Here is a 25,338-nt window from a genome sequence, read left to right on the forward strand (position 1 = left end):
ACACTGACGGTAACTGATCGGAGAAATCGCATGGAATATTCATCTACACAAAGGTAGAGTGCCGTATTATTATTTTGCTGCTCCAGGAGTGAAGCAGTCAGTGAACGCACGCTAGCCACGCTTCAGGCCTGCTACGTTGGTGGAGTTAGGAGAAGGGTTGACACGGTGTGGACATTGTGTGGTGGGGACGTTGTTTTTGTGTACATTGTGTTTGTGCGTAGCTATTGCCTAGGTACGCCAACCGCCTACCAGGTTTGCGGTAGCTTTGTGGGGGTGTGTAAATGTTTGTTTGTTCGAACGTATATTTTCATTTTGAAAATGACCTTGAAAGTGACCTTTTGTCGGCAACTTTGAGTTGAGGAGTCTGTGTTCTGAATGTGTTTGACTTGTATGTTGCATTTGATTATACTAACTAGATAAAGCACTTGTTTTGGTTTTCATTTATCTTCTTATGGGGAAAGGGAACCCAAGGTAAACGAACGTTAAAGTTGTTCTGGTAGCATCTCAGTGTGGTTTGGAAGCTGCAAAGCCATGGACCGTAAGGACCTACACAGTGTGGTCAGATCCGCTGAGTTAATCATCGGCTGGAAACTCCCATCCCTTCAGGACATCTACCTCACAAGATGCCTCCGAAGAGCTGGCAGGATCCTAAAAGACTGTCATCACCCATCCTTCAGACTGTTCACCCTGCTGCCTTCTGGTAGGCGGTTCCAAAGTATCCGGTCTTGCACCCTCAGACTGGAGAACAGTTTCTACCCTAAGGCCATCAGACTCCTAAATGAACAATAATGCACTCCTCACTTTACACTCGCCACTTTACTTTACACAGGCTCACTTTTACTGCTGTTTGCACTACAATTTCAGTTCAGCTCATGTTCAGTGTAGCTCATGTAGGTATGTTTATCTGTTTAGTATGTGTATTTATGTTTAGTATCTATATTGTATATTTATTGTTTGCCTAGTAGGTCTACTACCCTGTCTCTTCATATGTTTATCTTAAATCTTATTTTCAATAATTATTGTTAAGTTATGTTATATAATGTTGGAGTACTTATATGTTTTTATGTTTACATGTTATGTTATGTCTTGTTAGGTTATGGTAGTGTGGTATTGTGTCCTGTCCTAAGCATTTCAGTGCCCAGTCGAACTCTGTTGTTCTGTGTATCTGACAATAAAAGACTTGACTTGACTTGACTTGACTTCTCCCTGATCGAATAATATGGAGTGAAGGGATCGCTACATGTGGCTTGACTATTAACAATCAGTATAATCACCAGTGTGGGTAGAATATTAATTAACCAAGAGTGAGGTTATCTTGGGAAATATCAAACTGAGTCTTTAACGTATCGACCGAGCTATAGTGAGGTTGATACGCCAAAGGTGAAGTTTGAAATTTTCCAGCATGACAGAACGGTCGAGGTTAGTAAGTTGTTTATTATATGGCTTTAATCGCTCCTTTCATTTTGTAAAAGAAAAGAAATGGTTATTTGAGAATGAAGTTTTGTTTTGCTGTCAAGTCTCACGACACAATATGTAAGAAGTAACAAGTGATTCAAACTATAGTTTCTAGTTTTCATCATCACTTCTGAATTTCCTCATGGCTATTGATGTTTTCATTTTTGTCTGGATAGTAAAACTCAGACTGATGCTTTCGCTCATTGTGTTACGGATCCGTATTGACCGGAGATTAATGTTTTTCTCTCACAAACCTACAAAATCAGACACAACTCTTGGTGAAGCTGTAAGGGCTTCTGTTACTTGGTTGCGCTGGAGGCCCTATAAGATTTTTTGCGTATTTGTCACACTTAAATGCTAGAGCACCATATCTGCAATTGTACGTCATAGAACTTGTGGCGTTTTGAGTATCCAGTCCTCATTTGATAAAGCAGCAATAAGGAGCTCTGTTTCAAAACTAGCAAGATAACTACCCTGTCCCGTCCTGTCCGATAGTTTATGTTTTCCCTGTGTTGTCATTATTTATGTTCTATGTTGTGTAGTCTACTCATCTCTCCTCGTTTCACACACGTGTGTGTGTGTCCCGCCTTGATTGTTTTCACCTGTCTCATCACCTTGTGTATCTAGTCTGTGTGTTCCTGTCTACTCGTTGCCAGTTTGTCTAAGTTTCTTTCTATGTCTAGCGTTCCAGCGATTCTCTATGTTGATTGATCTCTTGTTGCCGATCTTTGCCTGTTTAACGGACTACGCCTCTGCCTAGGGCTGGGCGATATGGAAAAAAACATATATCACGATATGGATTATTTTATATCACGATAGCGATATATATCACGATATGCCCTCTTGCTTTACTGGATAGGGGTGTACTTAAAAGTGTGATCCATCACGACCTGTACCACAATTACGCAGATTGTACTGAACGTTTCCATTGAATCTTTAAATAGTAAGATTAAAACAAAGTGCATGACATTTAGTCCAGTGCTTGTGACTTTTAGTGGTTCTTTAATGTAGGCCTACTTTCAGAAGATAAATCAAGTTTAATTTAATTAAAAAAAATTCTTTTCAATGTTTGTTCATATGCTATAGCAATAATGATGAGAAAAACATTTTCTTATATGGCCACGTATAAAAATAAGAAATTCCATTACACATACGCCCCATTGACCGCTTCAGCCCGTTGGTGCAACAGTGAAGATGGTCCTGTAAACAAACGCAAGTAAACGATGGAGCTGCGTTTTATCTGGATAAAAAGCATATTAGCGTTTACATTTCCCAACCAATTTCATTTTTATCTTCAAGGGTTTATGATCTACGTGGAGTACCAAAAAAAACCTCCATGCTACTTAGAATCTAGATAGTTAAGCTATAAACGCCAAAGACATATACACATATGCTATGTCTATGATAATCGCTGCTAGATGCTCACTGTTCTTGTGCTCCCACAGCTCCTTCACTTTTGAAATACTGAAAAGAAATCTAAACTAACGAAATAGTGCATCTTAAACTACAACTATTTGACCATCATTGAGAAAAATGGAACAGAATCTGCTAATAAATGGCTACACTTGTATTATACTCGTATTATACGGCTCTCCAAAATGTTCAAAAAAGTTCCGTTGATTTGAATGGGCCACCCCAGCATTTGCACGTCTGTAATGTCTTGATTTTCACTGCTGCAATAAAGTAATGACGCTGTCATTTGCAATGGGTGTCGATGCCCAATTGTATAACAGCGGCTGTGGTAACAGTTACACCTTCCTGCAGCGCGTCCATTATTCATTTTTTTTTTAAACCAGAATTAAATTTCGCGGGCTCTCACCGTCAATCATGTCGCAAGCGTATGATGCAAAGCAGCGTAATGTAAAGCGGTGTCGTGTCGCAAAACCACGTTCTCTAAAATGTATCTTAATATTCTTTTTTTTACAGTTGTATAAACTTAGAGTTTGCATAATAAGAAAAGCAAAATGTTATATTAGGATGTGAAATTATATTAAAATGTATATTAGCTGTAATAGTGAAAAAATAAGTTTATCACGATAGAAACGATAGAGGAGAAAGGTCACGATAGACACGTTTCTATCGTCCTCACGATATATATCGTCATATCGCCCAGCCCTACCTCTGCCTTTCCCTTTCTGGATGCCCTGCTCCATCATCGACTGCCTGCCCGTATACCGACCTTGGACCGAACTGACTACGAACTCTGCCTCTGTCTGTTTAATTGTGTATGGACTGCCTATTTGTATGCTGAACAGTAAAGAATTTCAATTGCACATACCTTTGGCCACTGGAATTATTGCATACCTAAAAGGCATGCAAAAACCCTGCAAACATCACCAACAACCACCACCAACAACCCTTTTGTCACTGATAGAAGTTTGCCAACACACATGGTGTCTTTTGGCAGTAAAGCTGGCAATGTCATGAAAGTTTTTCTTTCATTTTTCAGCCCGATACACAGAACAACATGGGGTATATCCTGGATGGCTAGTGGAAAAGATACAGGTGTTTAGGGTGTGAGGGACCTTATTTTGTGTGGATGTTTTATTTCATGTGAGGATGTCTAATCTTCACTATGATGCACAGTTTGCTTCATCTCCATTGTCTGCACTATATTATTTATTGAACATATGAAACATGAAATGTATCAAGTGAATACAGGTTCTGTCTCTTTTACATCTTTTGGCTACAGCTGTGTCATGTTCAGATTACTCTGTCATATGCCCTCAACTTTGGAAACAACCCATGGCTCCTGCATTTTCATCCCGTGCTCCTTCACGGCCAAGGACTCAAGTGTGAGCAGTCCTGCCTCAGCAGTGGGGAGAAACGGCTCCCAGTGGTTCCAAGACGTGTTGATGTGTTCAATTTTTCTAAAGTAACTTTTCCTGAAAATGGTTAGATAAAAGTCAATGGTAAGAATGTTTTTTTAACTCCAATAATAAGATGAGATCCGAGAAGACTTCTCCATCTTGCTAGGAGTTCTAAAATGAAATAATTCCTGTTTAGGCCTACCTATTTTTAATTCTGCAAATATATAATATATATATTTATATAGAATATCTGTGAATTAAGGCCAGGAATGGTCAACACATTTTGAATAATATCTTCTGTTTAGTTTTCTTTATACAATAATATTAGAAGATTACTCGTGATTATTGTTCCAATCCAAATACATTTTTGAACCGAGTTGAACGGTTCAATGCAAGAGAAGACATTTTATTTAAACGTAATTACAATAAAATTTTTGAAGCGAGGAAATGACCAATTTTTGTCTATTTGCCGTGATTGTTTTATTTTAATTCTCATTAGTTCGTTTTTCTGTGAATGTGAAGTTTAAGTGGGGAGTAAAAAGAAACAAAAATTGCAAAATTTCTAATTTTTTCCTGGAAAATCAGCACCAGCTAACGCTGCCATTTTATATTAAAAAATCTCTTAAAAATTCTGGAGGGACTGACCAATGTTTCACACTGGCACCCTCTGGTGGGCATAGTTGTCCTGTGTGCAATGTGTGACTGACGGGTATTAATAGTTTCTTAAAAACACCTTTATTTATCCATTTCAAAGCAGCACACAGCACCTAGTGAGCATTGAGAAAGCATATCTTTGCAAGTTAATAAATAATTGCCTGCTGCATATCTGTATCTACTCCATTTGCCTATCTCATAGGTATAATCTTTTGAACTCTGGAAACGGCACACCATTCCGTGATCTTCTCTCCACAGTTTAAAATGAGAGGTCCTTACTTCGATCTCTGTTAAGCTGTGTTTGAAGCTGTTGTCCTGTGAACCACTTGCCACAAGAGCTGTAGACTCTCAGAAACGTCTGTTTTGACTTTGAACTGAGGTGACAAAAGTGTAGGGAACTCTTCTCACTGACAATTTGTCTTTCTTTGCAATTTCACTACAGGAAATACATACACTTTTAAGGGTTAGAATGCTCTGTCTGTCTTCCTTTGCTAATTGCCTTTTTTCTTGCCATTATGATGGCAATAATACTACTTCCTACAGGGAATATTGCGCAAATAAGGCAATAAAACTGGGAAAATGGGGGTGTTCAAAAACACTTTGACCAGTAATGTAGAATACTAGTCAGACGAAAAGACAGACAAGATGATGTTGATGTTTGAGATGAAATGACACACTCTATCAAATAGGATTGTTTTCAAAATTCAAAAGAACAAACCGTTTATTTTAGGTCCAAGCCCAAGCTGATAATCTAGCCCTGTGCTAAAAACAGTGTATTTAGATGCTGTGGTCAAAGAATAGACCAAATCTATCTAAAGTCCTCACTCCTGAAGTGCTCACTGCAGAGCAGTGAACAGTCAGAGGCAGCAAAACCGTCCCTTCTTAGGGCAACTTCCCACGTCCTCCTCCTCTCACTGTTTTTGGAAAACCTTAAAGAAGTGAGAAATGTACCCAAAAATGTAAATTATTGTCAACATTTTCAACGTATGTCTATTTACATTAAAGGCACCCAGTGCAACTTTATGTAAACATTCAATGACAAATAAACATTCAATTTCTAGTCTTTTTTACACGTAGTAAGTTTCAATAACTCCATACCATTACATATCGACATTCAAGGAGCAAAGATGAGACGTCGTTGTGTGGTGAGAAATGATAGAAAATCGTAAACAACAACAATCGCGGGTGGGGAGAAGCCATTTTTTCCATTGACTGGAAGCCTGCTTTATTTATTGTAGGTTACAAAAAATAAAGAAAATGGCGGCGATTGTTGTTGTTATCGATTTTCTATCAGTTCTCACCACACAACGACGTCTCATCTTTGCTGCTTGAATGTCGGTATGTAATGGTATGGAGTTATTGAAACTTACTACGTGTAAAAAAGACTAGAAATTGAATGTTTATTTTTAAGCCTCGAAAGTTGCACTGGGTGCCTTTAAGGGTGAGGACACAAATACACACCTAAATTATCATATTTTTGGGGGTGTAAACAAACATATTCTAAAAAAGCCTTGTGTAAATATATTGTAATATCTTACACGTGAAAGGTGATCCCAATACTTCTCGTTTTGAGACAACGGAGATTAAAGCATCCGTAGGCTGCTCAAGATTCTGGCATCTTCACTCGCAATAAAAAAAAAGAAAAAAAAGTTATTTGAAATTCACTTTGACCTGTAGGCCTATAGCATTGAAAACAATGTAAAAGCACATTGTTTGAATTTGAATAAACACTTAAATTTCACTGCTTGTAACACATTCCCCACGTAATACACTCTTATAGTAGCCTACTTGTGTAGTACTCCAGCTGTTTTATTTGGAATGGCACATGTTCACCTATTCACACATAAATGGATGGATGGCTTGGACAGCTGACATAATAACACACATAAAGCTACCAGCAATGCAATGCAATGATTTCTACTCTAACTCTAATGTGGTGTACCACTCCAAACAGCACTATGTGGACCAGGTGGTACAGACAAACCCTTTGGCTGAAAAACTAAAACATTAAGAACACCTGTTTAGTGGCATTTCACCTAACTACAATTGACGTCTTTCTCTCTGGTTGGAAGTGATTAACTCCGGAAATTCCGATTGGTCAGATTTTTGGACCATGTCACGTTCCTTTTTCAAACCTCCCACACAGCAACGCTTAGTTCGATTGCTCTCAACTGCCACAACCTTTCCTCTGTAACTCGCTGAGAGCTGAAGAGTGAACAGCATTGGGAAAAAACAGTCATTGGAAAGAAAGGTAATACATGGAGTCCGTCGACATATTTTGTTAGTTAACTGTACATATATCTATAAAAACAGTATGCTAATATATTTTAGCCACAAAGTGTCTTGTAAACGTGCTGTATTAAAATGGTGTGGGTAGACGTAGGCGACATGTGCTCATAGCTAACAAACAGTTGCTATCCTGCACATGGAACCATAGCATAATACTGAAGGAGCCTCATCTAAAGAAGTTGGCAAGACCTCACCAGGTAATGAACTTACGGTTTTTAATCGAAATCGATCATTTTTAGGATGGACCGACATGTCCATGCGGCTGACTCCGATAGTCAGTTGGCCGCTTGATATTCGTTATCAGCTAGTTTTGGTAGCAGATACTAGGCATCAGTGTTAGCTATTCGCTAGGGTGTGTTGTCCATCAAACGCTGACAGAAGCATGCACATCTAAGTTAGCTTAGGTTATGCAATTAGCAGGATATGTTTAGATTTGTCGAACCAAAAAAGGTAGTTGGCCATTTTCGAATTTGGCGTGACAGCGATGCATAGGCTACCTAAGTTACCTTATGCAATTCGTTTTTAGTACGTTATTGTGTTGCCACCTGGCTAGTGGCAACACTGTGTTTATGATATTTATATAAGAAAATATTCCACATGCTAATATTTAAGCCCAGCTCTTCGTCCAAAGCCAAATCTATAACGTGTAATACATTACCTATTCTATGGATAGAAAGGATATATAATACAAGTGTCCACAAATACTACAGTGGTGACAAACAATGACAAAGCAAAAGGCTCAACCCAGTCAGTGAGGGATTGCACAATCTGAGATGAGGCACTGCTCGTCGCTGCCTCACCTCACATGTCCTCCCCTCTGTTTGAACAATAATGCACAAATTCGGCCATTTCTGATAATACAATTGCTTGAAATGATCATACATAAATTACAGCTGTAGTATATCAGTAGATAAATATAGATTGTATTTGATCACTATTCGATTTTTACTTTTCATGATGACATATTTTGTCTTAAAGGCACCCAGTGCAACTTTCGAGGCTTAAAAATAAACATTCAATTTCTAGTCTTTTTTACACGTAGTAAGTTTCAATAACTCCATACCATTACATACCGACATTCAAGCAGCAAAGATGAGACGTCGTTGTGTGGTGAGAACTGATAGAAAATCGATAACAACAACAATCGCCGCCATTTTCTTGATTTTTTTTTTTAACCTAAAATAAATAAAGCAGGCTTCCAGTCAATGGAAAAATGGCTTCTCTCCACCGGCGATTGTTGTTGTTTACGATTTTCTATCAGTTCTCACCACACAACGACGTCTCATCTTTGCTCCTTGAATGTGATATGTAATGGTATGGAGTTATTGAAACTTACTACGTGTAAAAAAGACTAGAAATTGAATGTTTATTTTTCATTGAATGTTTACATAAAGTTGCACTGGGTGCTTTAACTAGACATTAAGCTAATAATGGTTATTAAAATGTTATATGAGGGTAAAACTTTTTTTTATATCATATCGATATCGTCAGAACAGTGGAAAATATCGTGATATGAATTTTAGCTCATATCGCCCACCCCTATGCCCAAGTGAAACTGCTCATTTTTTTGTTTGAATGACATTTTAAGTTTTGACCTAAATTAAGATATGCGTTACCTGTGGTACGATTTTCAAAACGGTGATTTTACCTAGAAATGCTTACCAAAGTAATAAAGCAGTTATTTATGCATGTTTGTGTTTTCCTGTTTGATTTTGATATGCACTAGTTTAAACAAATGTCCCTTTAAGTAGCAAAACAGACAAAAAGACTTGTGGTCGTGCACCCGTGCGCGTGCTCATCCAAGATGGCGGGAAAGATGTGATTCTGCTATACAGGCACACATCTTTTTGTCTGTTTTGCTACAGGTAACGCATATCTTGATTATTTATTATTATTATAATGTGCCAATGCATCTTGTATGTCATGTTTATGACACAATTGATGAAATAGCTTATTGGGGTTGTGGTTCTGTCATCTTGGAGGAAATCTGTCAAACCAATCATCAATCACCAAGTTCATATATAAACCTCCTACTACATCTTCACATTGATATAACAGTTTACATCTTTGAATTTCCTGTGTAATGCCTTCCAGTAAATCTATGTTCTTTTGGCTATTGTACCCATATACATTCATCAAAATCAAATGTGAGTTGTTAAAATTCATTACAGACACCAGCCAGTGTTCATGGTCGTCTACCTTTACTTCAATTGATTTCCCAGATCAGTTATTTAGTAAAATTGCAACCCCTCCTGACCGTTCAGTGCCATGACTAAATACAAAAACATTCTCCCCAGTGTTGTTTTCGTCAGGCAAGACGAAAACGAAAATGACGTCGTCAGACCCCTTTTTTCCATGACGAAAATGAGAGTAAGACGAACGTCACCAAAGCCATATAAAGACTAAAATGTGACGAAAAATGTAGACATTTTCGTCAGACGAGAACTAGACGAGACTAAATTGTTAGTGAGTGGACTAACAAAGTTTCAAAACATGTGCCGGGTGCGGGTGGTCGTAAAAAGAGTGTTCTGACTTGATATTTGTTAATATGTTTGTTAACATAATTTGTTGTCCGAGAAGGACACCTACTGGTGCATTCCGGTATTGCACCTTGAGTGCATTTGTTACGTCTCCCCCGCGAGAATTCAGTTATAGTCAGTTATTTTAACGTGTTCAAAGAGCTGCATGGAAGCTGTCAAATCGTCCGACCTTTGGAGTGGAACGTCCGTAAGTTGAAATGTAATGTTTGTGGGATGTGTTATGTGCGGTGTGCAGTAATTAATAAGAGGGTTAATTTAATTAAATCAATTCATAATTAGCGTAGTTTGCCTTTGGTTGGGAGGGATAGCTATTTTCAACTGTTAAGCTAACTAACGTGTCTGGTGACTAGCTTCTTATTCACGAAACATGTTGAACGGGATAAATTGGACATATGGTAATTTGCTGTGTTTGTGTTTGTTTTATAGTTTTACAATAAATACATTGGGAATGAGAGCATCAGAAAGTAAAGACCTGAACATCATACACCCTCTGGATTGTTGTCTATCTGTCTACGCCTTACATGCACGTAATTGCTAGGGCAGAATAATTACTGTTCTCCAACCCCTCATATTTTAGTAGAATTGCACTAGGAGCCACATTGTGTTCCCCTCCTTTTGAAAGTTAGATCAGTATCAGTGTGCTTTATTATGATAAATGTATTGGCCTATTAAATAAATACACGCATCTTATGTATATTTGATTTTTGACTAAAACCTTTGGAGTTTTCGTCGGACTAAAACTAGACTAAAACCTTTGGAGTTTTCGTCGGACTAAAACTAGACTAAAACTTTCAAAGATAGAAATGACTAAAATGGGACTAAAACTAAGAAGCATTTCGTCAAAAAGACTAAGACTAAAACTAAATCTAAAATGCCTGCCAAAAACAACACTGATTCTCCCCACTGCTGAGACCAAAAGCTACAACATTAACATGCTGCTTACACACTGGTGCTTCAGTATCATAGTCTTAAATGTTGTTTATAATCATATCGCTCAGAGCGACCAAACTAGTACTTTCACTAATAATTTTTAATACCGAAACTACATTTTGAGGCTAATATACTTTGACTTAACTAGGCTTTTTCATCCAGGACTTTAACTTTGTTACATTGTTGAAATGGTACTTAAGGGTCTAAACCATATACATATGTCTGAGCTGCTGATGACTGATGATATGAATCTGCTTGCTTTTGATTCTTTGTGCCCCAGGAACAACTCCAGACCACGAGATGGCGGTAAGATACATCTTTGTGAAAATGTGCCAATTCAGAGTCATCGCCGAGAAACACAAATTTACATGGGTTAAGTTCTATTGGTCTGTTTATGTTGTCTGGGCAGAACAACAATGCTTTATATATTTATCAACACACTGGCTATGCTAGTTTAGTTTACAACATTGTAACATGATGCTTACATTGTGTGCGTTAACATATGCCTAACTACTGTCTGTAAATTCCAAACTGGTTTAACGTTAGCCTGAACATTAGCTAGCTATTTACGTTCAAATTACTGTACATACCCAGCCATTGAACAAGCATATCTTGCTCGAGGAGAAAATACATATGTGTAGATTTCATCTAAACACTGATTTAATTAATTTAACCCATTTAATTTTCATTTAAGATATGTATTATCACAATGAAAAAAAATTCTCAGATGACTTTTCCCCTCTACATTTTGAAGTAAAATGCAGATCAGTTTTAAGTGGCACAAAGATTCAGTGAAGACATATGCATGTCCATGTTCCTTTATTCACGCTGTTATAGGGGGAAAACCTACTTGAGGTGACCATGATGGAGGCAGAGCTTGTCTTTCATAAAAAGAAGAAGAACAAGAGCAAGAAGCAGCTTTTAGAGGCGATGCCAGAGACAACCACTACGGAAGTCGACTCTCATAAGAAACATAAACACAAGAAGAAGAAAACAAAGAGTGAGAAAGATGACTGTAGACCCGTCAAGGGCCAGTGTGACACAAGAGAAGGTCAAAACAAAAAGAAAAGAAAACGCGATGCAGAGAACGTAAGTGTGACACAAGAGGGTGCAGATGCTGCTGCTGCTCAGGAGACAGAGGTGAAGAAGAAGAAGAAGAAATGGAGAATTGAAGAGCCAGACCGTCCTGGAGAGACGACAGAAGCAGAGGCGGCACTCACAGCAGTGCAAACCAACAGTGAACCAGTCCCCCAGAAACGAGTGAAGCGCAAGGCAAAGGTCAGAAAGACACACACACAGCCTGCTGCAGACACACACTCTCCCACAGACGCTCAGCTTCACCCAGATGTGCTGGACATTGACGATGCCATCAGGAAGTAGATCCAAGAGTTCCTGCCTCAATACAAGTTTACCAACACTGAGGATGTGAAGAATATCGTCAGATATGACCTACCCCGCCATAGAATGTACAAGAAGCAAGGTGAGTAAGCAAGCTTGATTTTAGCCATTGGGAGTATCCAAAGCCAGCAGTGCACTGTAAAACAGGGTGAATAAGTTTGCATTTTCAGAGGGGAGGAGTTTATCTTCATTCAGGCCATAGGGAATATGTGAGGCCTGCAGCAGTGTTATGTATATATTGCCCAGGACCTTTTCTCATGATTCTGGTATGGTTTGTTATGACATTCTGAGTTAAACAACATTTAGATTTTTGGGTGGACGGTGTTTGAGAAGTTGAAGGACCACTGACCACTTGAGGGATAAATTCAGTCATGTGATCCAGGGTTTTTGTTTTTATCGCTCTTCCTCCGCCCCCACCATGCCACAGGGATCCCTCTGCGAACGGGGTGGTTCAGCACGGCTGAGAACGAGCAGCTGAAACAGAATGTGAAGGACTTTCTGGCCCTTTCTGGTATTGACAGCGAGTTAAAGCTTTTCAGACCCACACGCTTCCCAGATGAGAAAGAAACCATCCTAAGTCTGAGGATGAAGTTCAACTTCCTCAGGTGTTTATGTGAGTATAGATATCAGATGTCATGTCATATATGAGTATGAGACATGTGAGTGAGTGACACAGGCTGAGTTTTGTTCTCTGAGTGTGCCCACTGCTGTCATACCTACATACTTTTTTTTGAGATGTTATTTGTCAAATTGTATCAAGTGACTGGAAGTTAGAGGTGTACATCAGTGCAGCCTGCAGTGCAGCAGTGAATTGTGTCCTGTTCCTGAACAGGCGCCGGGATCCCTCGATCCTGGAACTCTATCCTTAATAGAGCCAGGAGGATGTGCAACAGCGAAAATTACAAGGGGAGGTAAACACAAGCTTCTCAAAAGTGTGTGTGTCCGTGTGTGTGTCCGTGCCTTTGTGAGCTAAGATAAACCCTGTTGATGCTGTCTCTGCCTGTGTTGTGTAGGATGAGTTACAGAATGGGTAAAATGAAGGCTGGTGGAAAGATCAACGGGAGGAAGAGCATAGAGGGGCACATAAAGCTGATCAAAGAGTATGTTTCAAACTGGTACTCTGGTTATCTCTAAGTACAGCTGATCAAAGCATCGATTTCAAACTGTTACTCTGGTAACGTGTAGATCCAGCTAATCAAAGCATCTTCACGTGTCTCTAACTTCACTCTGAAACAGCTACTTTGAGTAGTACTCCAGATGGCATTTTCCATTCAAATACCTCCGTCTGGACATTCAAGAAATCCCGCTTAAGTGAGAGTCTCCTGTGATGACCTTATTTCTGAAGTTAACCCAGTTTCTGTGTGCCCCGACCAGGATCAAAGAAATGGATGTGAAGGAATCTGCTGACATTGTCTGGGAAGACCTCACTCATCTGTTCGGGTAAGGGGCTCATGTAAGCAAGTACATGGGAGACTGACAAGTACAAAGCTTAGGTTCTTGAATGCTGGTTACTTCCTGTGCTGTTAAGGTCATAATCAATATGGGTTGACCTATTGGCCTTAAATATGCGTTTGCATTGAAACTACTCTTAGACTACCTGTTTATGCACAAGAATCGTGTGACAGTGTGATATTGAGTGAATCGTGTGTCAGTGTGATATTTGAGTGACTCATGTGTTAGTATGACATTGAGTGAATTGTGTGTGAGTGTGATGTTTGTGTATGTTGTTTGTAAGTGTGATGTTGAGTGAAGTGTGTGTGTTAGTGTGATGTTTGGGTATGTTGTTTGTAAGTGTGATGTTGAGTGAAGTGTGTGTGAGTGTGATGTTTGGGTATGTTATTTGTAAGTGCGATGAGTGAAGTGTGTGTGAGTGTGATGTTTGGGTATGTTGTGTGTAAGTGCGATGAGTGAAGTGTGTGTGAGTGTGATGTTTGGGTATGTTGTGTGTAAGTGATGTTGAGTGAAAGTTTCCTGTGATTTCTCTATGAAGCAACAGCATACCTGCCTACCTCCGAATGAAATTTCACCAGCTGAAGGTGACCAATGTAACAGACTGGAGCAGGAAGTCTTTCTGTGGTGAGTACTGCCCCCTGCTGGTTCATGTATCTCTCTGTCATGTTTAATACTGTTGTCTGTTTTCTGGTGGAGTATGCAAAAGTGACCTTGGGTTTGAGAAAAGCACTACATCACGTAAACAACAACTTCACATTTGTTGTCTTCTTCCTTTCTCCTCTGCTTCTCCTCTTCTTCTGTCTTGCTCTTTTTCCTCTGCCGCATTGTCTCTCTGTCTGTCCCCTTCAACCTCCCTCCCTCTGTCTCTGATGGCAGACATCATTGATTTCCTGTATGAGCAGACTTTGCCAAAGCTGGAGGAGGAGCTGAAAGATTGTGAGGATGATGAAGAGCCCACAGAGCAGCGACAGTCGTACAAGCTGTCAGAGATCTTCCCTGACCTCTGAACCACCCCAACACCACCCCTACTCACCACCAGCAGATGGACTCTTCCAAGCTGTCAGAGATCTTCCCCAACCTCTGAACCCATAGACATGTATAGATAGACACCGCCTCCACTGCTTCAGCCCGTTGCCTCGGCGAAACGCGTCGCCGCCATTTTGGGAAAGGAGCTCTCTGCCGTCAGAGGACTGTCAGACGAGTCAAACAAGCGCAAGTTGCCAGGAGCTGCGGTTTATCTGGATAAAAATCACGATAACCTTTTACATTTCGCAACCAATTTCATGGAGTATTCAAGGATTTATGCTCTACGTGAAGTGTGTGAAAAAGATTTGCCTCTACGTTACTTTGAATCTCGCTAGTTAAATCGCCAGTCATACATGTGCATGGGTCTATGATAAACGCTCACTTTTCTTGCAAAGCTCGTGCATTTTGAAAATACTGAGAAGATCTATAAACTATCGAAATAGTGCTTCTTTAGATACTAGTTTATTGACCATCATTAAGAGAAAGAGCATACATCAAAGTGAGAAACTGGCAGTCAGTGTGTTTTTCATAGTTTAATAGTTCCTTTTCAAGTATGTGCATTAAGAAACCTTGAACAGTGCAATTGGCAATACACAGTTATTTCACAATTATATATTGTGTCAATTGCACTGCATAGATCTGAAAATGTTAAGAGCATGATTGTATATTATGTCAAATTGTACAAATGTACAAATATATATATATATTATAATATGAATATATACTTATACTTAAAATATATTATATTGTATCACATATTATATATATCATATATATATGTTATTCCATTGCACATTATACTGAGTCATTATATTATATTGTATTATATACTGTATATGCTATGTTATTTATATTACAGTTCAACTATTGAGATGTGTATATTTTTACTGCTATAGAAATATATAGCTTTTTTTGTAATGTTGATTTGTGAAATAACTGTGTATTGCCAATTGCACTGTTCAAGGTTTCTTAATACACATACTTGAAAAGGAACTATTAAACTATGAAAAACACACTGACTGCCAGTTTATCACTATTTGATGTATGCTCTTTCTCTTAATGATGGTCAATACGTAGTAACTAAAGAAGCACTATTTCGATAGTTTATAGATCTTCTCAGTATTTTCAAAATGCACGAACTTTGCAAGAAAAGTGAGCGTTTATCATAGACCCATGCACATGTATGACTGGCGATTAAACTAGCGAGATTCAAAGTAACGTAGAGGCAAATCTTTTTCACACACTTCACGTAGAGCATAAACCCTTGAATACTCCATGAAATTGGTTGCGAAATGTAAAACGTTATCGTGATTTTTATCCAGATAAACCGCAGCTCCTGGCAACTTGCGCTTGTTTGACACGTCTGACAGACCTCTGACGGCAGAGAGCTCCTTTCCCAAAATGGCGGCGACGCGTTTCGCCGAGAAGCAGTGGAGGCGGGGTCTACCTATACATGTCTATGTCTGAACCACCCCTACTCATCACCATAGAGACTCTTCCCCAACTTCTGAAACTGCCCAACACCACCCCCACTCACCACCACCAGATGGACTCTTCCAAGCTGTCAGAGATCTTCCCCAACCTCTGAACCACCCCAACACCACCACCTCTCATCACCAGAGGGAAGGGTCACTCTTACATCTTTCAGAGATTTTCAAACACTGACAATGCCCCAAACTCTTTTCTCGCCCAGAGACTATTTGTTTAATTTTTTCTTGTCATGTTCCGGGTTGTTCGAATCTTATTTTCTCCGCACTGTTTTGTGCGTTATAAGGATTGTGACTGAGATTGCTTACTCTGATTTCCCTGATATGCTCAAAGCAGATCTGTTAAGCCACGCAGATTTTCATTATCCAAGCAATTATATAAGCAGCAACTGTGTATAGATTTGTCATACAAATATAAAAATGGCCCCAACAGATGGATAAAGAGAAGTTGATTGAGAAGTTTGAAACACCAGTGACTCTTTATATCTGAATTAACATTTATTTGCTCAGGCCTTTTTCCAAAGAAATTCATATGTTATATTTTCAGGAATGTCAAAGAATGAAGAAAATATCAGCGTCGTAATGTTTTACTGCAACTGATTATGTATTTTTATGCACTTTATAAATTCAATAGTAAATCAAAGAGTTTTTAACCCAGTGTCTGTTGACCACTTTGTTTTATGTGGATTTTCTTCTGGTCACAAGTGGAGAAAGACATTAGGCATTTTCACCAGTTTTACTTCATCACAGAGTGTCATCACCGGTTAGCCCTTTGCCAACAGACTGACCAAACTGTGCCTGTCACAATCGGGCCGGTCATACAGGCACGTTACCCCTGCCGTAGTCTCATATTAGTTTATGGAGCTGGAAGGGCTTCTGTGGCTTGACTATATACAATCAGTATAATAACCAGTGTGGGTAGAATATTAGCTATCAGGATAAACACTAGGATATTCATGATAGCAAGCTATTAACACTACTGTACTACTACTACAAAATGATTGACACTTGATATGAGTTACTTTTTTCTCGGTTTAAATACGCATCAAGCCTGGGCCTAGGGATATGTGAGGGGCCTTAGGGGCGACCGAGATAACTATCTACACTCATGCACACTGAAGGAGTGACCGAGATAACTATATGCACACTGAAGGGGTGACCGAGATTACTATACACTCATGCACACTGAAGGGATGACTGAGATAACATGAACTTTATGTGAATGTACTCTGAACACCACACGATCCCTTATCATTTATTCACTGTAAGCATATCCAAAGTCCTTTGTAAGCAGTCTCAATTCTGTGATAAACTGTTCAAAAAGCTTGCTATTTTAAAACTTTTGCTTTTGCCTCTGTTAATATCCATGTATGATTCTCTAACTTTTTCTCAGACCCACAAAAGAAGATAGGGTCCGTGTATGGTCCGTGGGTCCGTGTATGATTCGTTCATTTGTATTTCGATTCAGAACCAAATGACAAAAAAACGAAAACGGCTTGTTATTTGATTGTTTGTTTCTCAAAAGCAAACAAAAAACGAATAACGACTTATTTTTTGAACATTCAATGTCATGCTGAGGTCAAAAAAGTAAACCTGTTCAAAACGATCAACACTGGTTTTGATTTCTATTATTTAATATGTCTGTTTTCTATGCACCGGATGTTATTTCTGCACACGTACGCGGCAAGACAGTCGGGTATGCACCATGGCTGCTTTAGAGACCCACGCAGACTTGATAAAATAATTGTTTGAATCAGGCAAGACTCACGCCGAGATTTCAAACGCGCTGCAACAAATAGGTGCTGAAAGATGCTCTGAAATGAGTGTCCGACGGTTTTGCACCAATCACAACCTCAAGCGTAAAAGGCATGTTACTGACATGGAGTTGGAGAGAGCTGTAATGGGCTCTATATTGGAGGTATAGGCCTTAGGTTTATTTATACGTTACGTATACTACCTTTACCATGTTGCATGACATCTGCCTGTCTTTCAGAAATGATAGACCTAATGTAATTTTTTTTTTAACTTATTATTATCAGACGGGCCCATCGTATGGTCGTAAATGTATGACCGGGTACCTGGCTACACAGTGAGTGCTTGCAGCTGAGTGTGAGTGTCTAGTAGGAAATGTGTTGAGGGTAGCTCACCGGCCGTACCATGAATTACGGCAACAGGTAGGCCAATTAGGCCTGATCAAATGGTCACATGATCACATCACCTGAAATATTCTGGCTACTTTATTGACCCACATGTTTTCCTCTTTTACGATGATTTTTTTTACTCCCACGCCTTTAGACATACGTGTGGCTCTCCATCGCTGCGTGCTCATAAACTGTTGCTTGCTTCTCTTCTCTCTTCTTGGAGGAGTAGTCGGTGCGAATATTGCGTCACATGGAATCTCTTTGCAACCTGCTTCCGGGTCGTGAATGGCACGTTATTTAAAAAAACAAGCAAAACAATATAGCTGCAAGCAGCGATGGCGGTTTCCTCCTCCAAACATTGCGAACCAGGGAAACATGTATTTTTGTGACAATTTGTCACTGTATAGAAAAATTCATGCTGCAGACTTACCAATGGGATATTCAATTCAATGCAATAATGTGCTAGAAGGATGTGAAATTTGGCACCCTCTTTAAGGACAGTCCCTTCTTTATTCACACCAAGTGTCATGTCTCTCATTAGATTCATGCCGCACACCTACCAATGGGATATTACATTTGAAATGCAATGCTGAGCTAGAAGGCTGTGAAATTTGGCACACTCATTAAGGACAGTCTCTTCTTTATTCACACCAAGTTTCATGTCTCTCATTAGACCACTCTAGCGCCACCAATGGGTCAAAGTTGGACTTGTGTTAACACACGCAACTTTTGAACCGTATGACCGATTTTCAAAAATGAGGCACCATTTGATTCCCTGGATCAAGACAAATTAAACACACCCTATGGCGTAAATTTCACTCAAATATTTGCTGACATATGACTTCACTTCCTGTTTGGAGCCTTTTCTGCTTAATTTGAGTGGCTGTACCGGACAAACAGTTGTGAGGATGAAAGTTCTAAATTGTAACTTTTGTGAGGCTAGGTTTGAAGATCATCTCTGGTGATTTTGAAGAAGATTTGCCAAAAATTGTAGGAGAAGTAGGCTTTCAAAGGTTTTTGATAAAACCGGAAATTGCGGAAAATCTATATAACCGGAAGGTGAAGCCAAGGGGGAGTATTTCATTTGTCTTGATCCAGGGAATCCAATGGTATCTCATTTTTGAAAATCTGTCATACGGTTCAAAAGTTGTGTGTGTTAACACAAGTCCAACTTTGACCTGTTGATGGCGCTAGAGTGGTGTAATGAGAGCCATGAAAATTGGTGTGAATGAAGAAGGGACTGTCCTTAATGAGTGTGCCAAATTTGACAAAAAGTTACCATATGGTTCTGTATTTATTATTTCAAGAATTGAAATAATAAATACCAATATAGCTGCAAGCAGCGATGGCGGTTTCCTCCACCAGACATTGCGAACCAAATGTATTTTTGTGACAATTTGTCATTGTATAGAAAGATCCATGCTGCAGACTTGCCAATGGGATATTACATTTCAAATGCATTACTTTGAAGATCCTCAAGGGCCATGGCTTCAAGCTAAGAGTGAGAAGGGGTGTGGTCATCCCTACATTTCCTCAAATGTTGTGTGTGTGTGCTTGTGGTTGTCAAAGGAGCCTGTCCCTGTGTGTGTGTGTGTGTGTGTGTGTGTGTGTGTGTGTGTGTGTGTGTGTGTGTGTGTGTGTGTGTGTGTGTGTGTGTGAGAGAGAGAGAGAGAATCTGGAGCACACACGCGCAAAGGAGCAGAGAGAGAGAGACCTTCTACCGGAAATCACCCTAGAAATTAGCCAAGCATGCATGTTTCAAATATTCACCAAAAATCCACTTTTCATCTTACAGTCAACTTCTTTTCAGATTTGTGTACTTAACATTCTCAAGTGTCTTCACATGAACATGTGATTGAATCAGAGTATCACTTTTTGACCTGTTGATGTGTAAAGCATTATTTTAGCGTTAACAATGTATCCAATTTGCTTTATATCAATCATTTTTGAAGATATGAAGTTGCCTTTTCACATGGGAACATGTTGTAGTGTCTTCCAGTGACATATCAAGTTTGGTGTTGATTTCACAAAGATTTGCCAAGATATGACTTCACTTCCTGTTTGGCGACTTTTCAGCTGAATTTGAGTGGCTGTACCGGACAAACGGTTGTGAGGATCAAAATTCTGTTTACAACTTTTGTGAGGCTAGGTCTGAAGATCATCTCTGGTGATTTTGATGAAGATTTGCCAAAAATTGTAGGAGGAGTAGGCTTTCAAAGGTTTTTGATAAAACCGGAAATAGCGGAAAATCTATGGAACCGGAAATTGACGCCATAGGGTGTGTTTAATTCGTCTTGATCCAGGGAATCCATTGGTACCTCATTTCTGAAAATCGGTCATACGGTTCAAAAGTTGCGTGTGTTACAAAAGTCCAACTTTGACCTGTTGGTGGCGCTAGAGTGGTGTAATGAGAGCCATAAAACTTGGTGTGAATGAAGAAGGGACTGTCCTTAATGAGTGTGCCAAATTTCACAAAAAGTTACCATATGGTTCTAGGGGCTGCCATTGACTCCCATGGTACTAACATAATAAGAAAGCCTACAATAACAATAGGTTACCTCCTACCGGAGGAAACCTAAATATAGCTGCAAGCAGCGATGGCGGTTTCCTCCTCCAAACATTGCTGACCAGGGATAAATGTAATTTTGTGACAATTTGTCACTGTATAGAAAAATCCATGCTGCAGACTTGCCAATGGGATATTACATTTCAAATCCAACATTTACAATGCTTTTGCCCTGAAGTTTAGACTGAGTGGAGGTTGTGTGTGTGCGCTTACCCTGTGTGTCTGTGAGAATGTGTGTGTGTGACACCAAGCTGTGTGTCTGTGAGAATGTGTGTGCGTAAAACAAAGCCTGCGCGTGTGTTAAGGGGAGACTGAGTGTGTGAGATTTAGGAGCCGTGCGGATGAGGAGACAGAGACATTCTATAAAGAACCACCCTAGCAAGTATGCATGTTTCAAATATTCACCAAAAATCTACTTTTCATCTTACAGTCATCTTTTTTTCAGATTTGTGTACTAAACACTCTCAAGTGTCTTCATATGAACTTGTGATTGAATCAGAGTTTCACTTTTTGACCTGCAGATGTGTAAAGCATTATTTTAGCATCAACAATGTATCCAATTTGCTTTATATCAATCATTTTTCAAGATATGAAGTTGCCTTTGCACATGGGAACATGTTGTAGTGTCTTCCAAGTGACATACCAGTTTGGTGTTGATATCTCAAAGATTAGCTGAGCTATGACTTCACTTCCTGTTTGGCTGCTTTTCTGCTGAATTTGAGTGGCTGTACCGGACAAACCATATGGTAACTTTTTGTGAAATTTGGCACAATCATTAAGGACAGTCTCCTCCTTTATTCATAAAAAGTTTCATGTCTCTCATTATACCACTCTAGCGCCACCAACGGGTCAAAGTCGGACTTGTGTTAACACACGCAACTTTTGAACCGCATGACCGATTTTCAAAAATGAGGTACCATTGGATTCCCTGGATCAAGACGAATTAAACACACCATGTGGCGTAAATTTCACTCAAATATTTGCTGACATATGACCTCACTTCCTGTTTGGCCGCTTTTCTGCTGAATTTGAGTGGCTGTATCGGACAAACGGTTGTGAGGATCAAAATTCTAAAAAGTAACTTTTGTGAGGCTAAGTCTGAAGATCATCTCTGGTGATTTTGAAGAAGATTTGCCAAAAATTGTAGGAGGAGTAGACTTTCAAAGGTTTTTGATAAAACCGGAAATAGCGGAAAATCTATATAACCGGAAATGGACGTCATGGGGTGGGTTAAATTCGTCTTGATCCAGGGAATCCAAGGGTACCTCATTTTTGAAAATCGGTCATACGGTTCAAAAGTTGTGTGTGTTACAAAAGTCCAACTTTGACCTGTTGGTGGCGCTAGAGTGGTGTAATGAGAGCCATGAAACTTGGTGTGAATGAAGAAGGGACTGTCCTTAATGAGTGTGCCAAATTTCACAAAAAGTTACCATATGGTTCTAGGGGCTGCCATTGACTTCCATTGCAGCAACGTAATAATAATAATAGGAAAGCCTACAATAACAATAGGTTACCTCCTACCGGAGGAAACCTAAATATAGCTGCAAGCAGCGATAGCGGTTTCCTCCTCCAAACTTTGCGAAACAGGGAAAAATGTAATTTTGTGACAATTTGTCACTGTATAGAAAAATCCATGCTGCAGACTTGCCAATGGGATATTACATTTCAAATCCAACATTTACAATGCTTTTGTCCTGAAGTTTAGACTGAGTGGAGGTTGTGTGTGTGCGCTTACCCTGTGTGTCTGTGAGAATGTATGTGTGTGACACCAAGCTGTGTGTCTGTGAGAATGTGTGTGCGTAAAACAAAGCCTGCACGTGTGTTAAGGGGAGACTGAGTGTGTGAGATTTAGGAGCCGCGCGGATGAGGAGACAGAGAGACATTCTATAGAGAACCACCCTAGCAAGTAGTCAAGCATGCATGTTTGTGTACTAAACACTCTGAAGTGTCTTCATATGAACTTGTGATTGAATCAGAGTTTCACTTTTTGACCTGCAGATGTGTAAAGCATTATTTTAGCATTAACAATGTATCCAATTTGCTTTATATCAATAATTTTTCAAGATATGAAGTTGCCTTTGCACATGGGAACATGTTATAGTGTCTTCCAAGTGACATACCAGTTTGGTGTTGAAGACTCAAAGATTAGCTGAGATATGACTTCACTTCCTGTTTGGCTGCTTTTCTGCTGAATTTGAGTGGCTGTACCGGACAAACAATATGGTAACTTTTTGTGAAATTCGGCACAATTATTAAGGACAGTCCCTTCTTTATTCATACAAAGTTTCATGTCTCTCATTATACCACTCTAGCGCCACCAACGGGTCAAAGTTGGACTTGTGTTAACACACAACTTTTGAACCGCATGACAGAGTTTCAAAAATGAGGTACCATTGGATTCCCTGGATCAAGACGAATTACCATGTGGCGTAAATTTCACTCAAATATTTGCTGACACCTCACTTCCTGTTTGGCCGCTTTTCTGCTGAATTTGAGTGGCTATACCGGACAAACGGTTGTGAGGATCAAAATTCTAAAAAGTAACTTTTGTGAGGCTAGGTCTGAAGATCATCTCTGGTGATTTTGGAGAGGATTTGCCACAAATTGTAGGAGGAGTAGGCTTTCAAAGGTTTTTGATAAAACCGGAAATAGCGGAAAATCTATATAACCGGAAATTGATGCCATGGGGTGGGTTTAATTCGTCTTGATCCAGGGAATCCAATGGTACCTCATTTTTGAAAATTGGTAATACGGTTCAAAAGTTGTGTGTGTTACAAAAGTCCAACTTTGACCTGTTGGTGGCGCTATAGTGGTGTATTGAGAGCCATGAAACTTGGTGTGAATGAAGAAGGGACTGTCCTTAATGAGTGTGCCAAATTTCACAAAAAGTTACCATATGGTTCTAGGGGCTGCCATGGACTCCCATGGTACAAGAATAATAATAATACCTACGATAACAATAGGTTACCTCCTACCGGAGGAAACCTAAAAATGCGCCAAGACCGTTTTTCAAATATGACGAGTATGAGATGAAAAATTAAAAAACAAGTCGTTATTCGTTTTTTGTTCAACGTTAAAAAACAAATGAAGAGATAACAAGTCGTTTTTTCATGTTTGGTTTTTTAGTTCTTAATTGAAATGAAAATGAACGAATCATACACGGACCTCCGTGTATCATCCGATCATTCAAGTATTCCATTCAATCTGGCAAACGGAAAACGAAATAACGACTCAATGTTTGGTTTTCTTGTTTTTCTGTATGACCAAATAAATGGGAATTGGTGTTTGTTTTCCTTTTTTTCAACACAAAACAGAACAAATAATAAAGAGGGAAACCAAAACGAAATAATGCCTGTAATTTATGATTATTGTTTTTCTGTTTCCCCACACCCCCATGATCCTATGCGAAAGTTACCAGTGTTCGTCCAGGGAAGGCCTGTTGTTAAAATGCAGAGCTGCCAAGCATCACGCTTTGAGTGTGACAGTCACGCAATTTGACCCATTCTCACCCCAAACGCTACACTTGACATTTCTCACGCTTATTTACCCATTCAATAGTCTATATTTTTATTTTCATGATAATACACTTTGGTCCTCGTGGCTTCGAGTAACTCTGATTGACTGACCGAGATAACCAATCCGGCCGTCCTTTGTGCCCAAATCTAACCAACCACGGAAGGCACCACGCAATATAAACCAATCAGAAGCAACGTAAGGCGGGTCTTGACACAGGGGTGCAAACTTGTCACCTTTCGGCGAAATTAATGTGTATTGCCAAATTGCACTGTTCAAGGTTTCTTAATGCACATACTTGAAAAGGAACTATTAAACTATGAAAAACACACTGACTGCCAGTTTCTCACTATTTGATGTATGCTCTTTCTCTTAATGATGGTCAATACTAGTAACTAAAGAAGCACTATTTCGATAGTTTATAGATCTTCTCAGTATTTTCAAAATGCACGAGCTTTGCAAGAAAAGTGAGCGTTTATCATAGACCCATGCACATGTATGACTGGCGATTTAACTAGCGAGATTCAAAGTAACGTAGAGGCAAATCTTTTTCACACACTTCACGTAGAGCATAAACCCTTGAATACTCCATGAAATTGGTTGCGAAATGTAAAAGGTTATCGTGATTTTTATCCAGATAAACCGCAGCTCCTGGCAACTTGCGCTTGTTTGACTCGTCTGACAGACCTCTGACGGCAGAGAGCTCCTTTCCCAAAATGGCGGCGACGCGTTTCGCCGAGGCAACGGGCTGAAGCAGTGGAGGCGGTGTCTATCTATACATGTCTATGACGGTAACGGTTTGTTCGAGATAACTTGTACCAGGGCATAAAGTCCGTGCCATTTTGAAATTGAGTTGTGTTTAGTGTTTATTCATAAAAAGCCATATTACGCATCCGTGATTTGTTACACTATTTCCACATGTATGAACTATAAGTACATGATTTAAATATAGTGAAGCAACATGATAAGGTGTTTCAGTTGAAATAAGGTAGGCCTATTGCATTAACTACAGTAAATGCATATGAAGCAAAAGACAAAGCAACATGTTAGTTTGTCCTTCAGTGAATTGGTCTACAC

The 25,338-nt window shown here is 39.4% G+C and overlaps 1 protein-coding gene and 1 pseudogene across 2 annotated transcripts in view; both read left to right on the forward strand.

Annotated features, from left to right (window-relative positions):
• The first annotated feature begins 11,539 nt into the window (after positions 1-11,539).
• Positions 11,540-25,338, forward strand: part of LOC308367533 — a 307,106-nt pseudogene continuing 293,307 nt past the window's right edge. Inside the window, exon 1 of the transcript in view lies at positions 11,540-12,054. The product of the transcript in view is annotated as an uncharacterized misc_RNA (transcript). The remainder of the gene's footprint in view (positions 12,055-25,338) is intronic.
• On the forward strand, positions 12,143-14,535 carry LOC308367534 (uncharacterized protein; the record flags this gene model as incomplete). The annotated part of the gene is made up of 6 exons (XM_080860870.1): positions 12,143-12,158; positions 12,504-12,681; positions 13,090-13,176; positions 13,451-13,516; positions 14,067-14,152; positions 14,405-14,535. 6 exons carry the CDS (start codon positions 12,143-12,145, stop codon positions 14,533-14,535), a joined length of 564 nt encoding a protein of 187 aa, XP_080716996.1.

The sequence above is a fragment of the Sprattus sprattus genome (genome assembly GCF_963457725.1).
Source record: "Sprattus sprattus genome assembly, contig: SUPER_6_unloc_1, whole genome shotgun sequence".
NCBI lineage: Eukaryota > Metazoa > Chordata > Actinopteri > Clupeiformes > Clupeidae > Sprattus > Sprattus sprattus.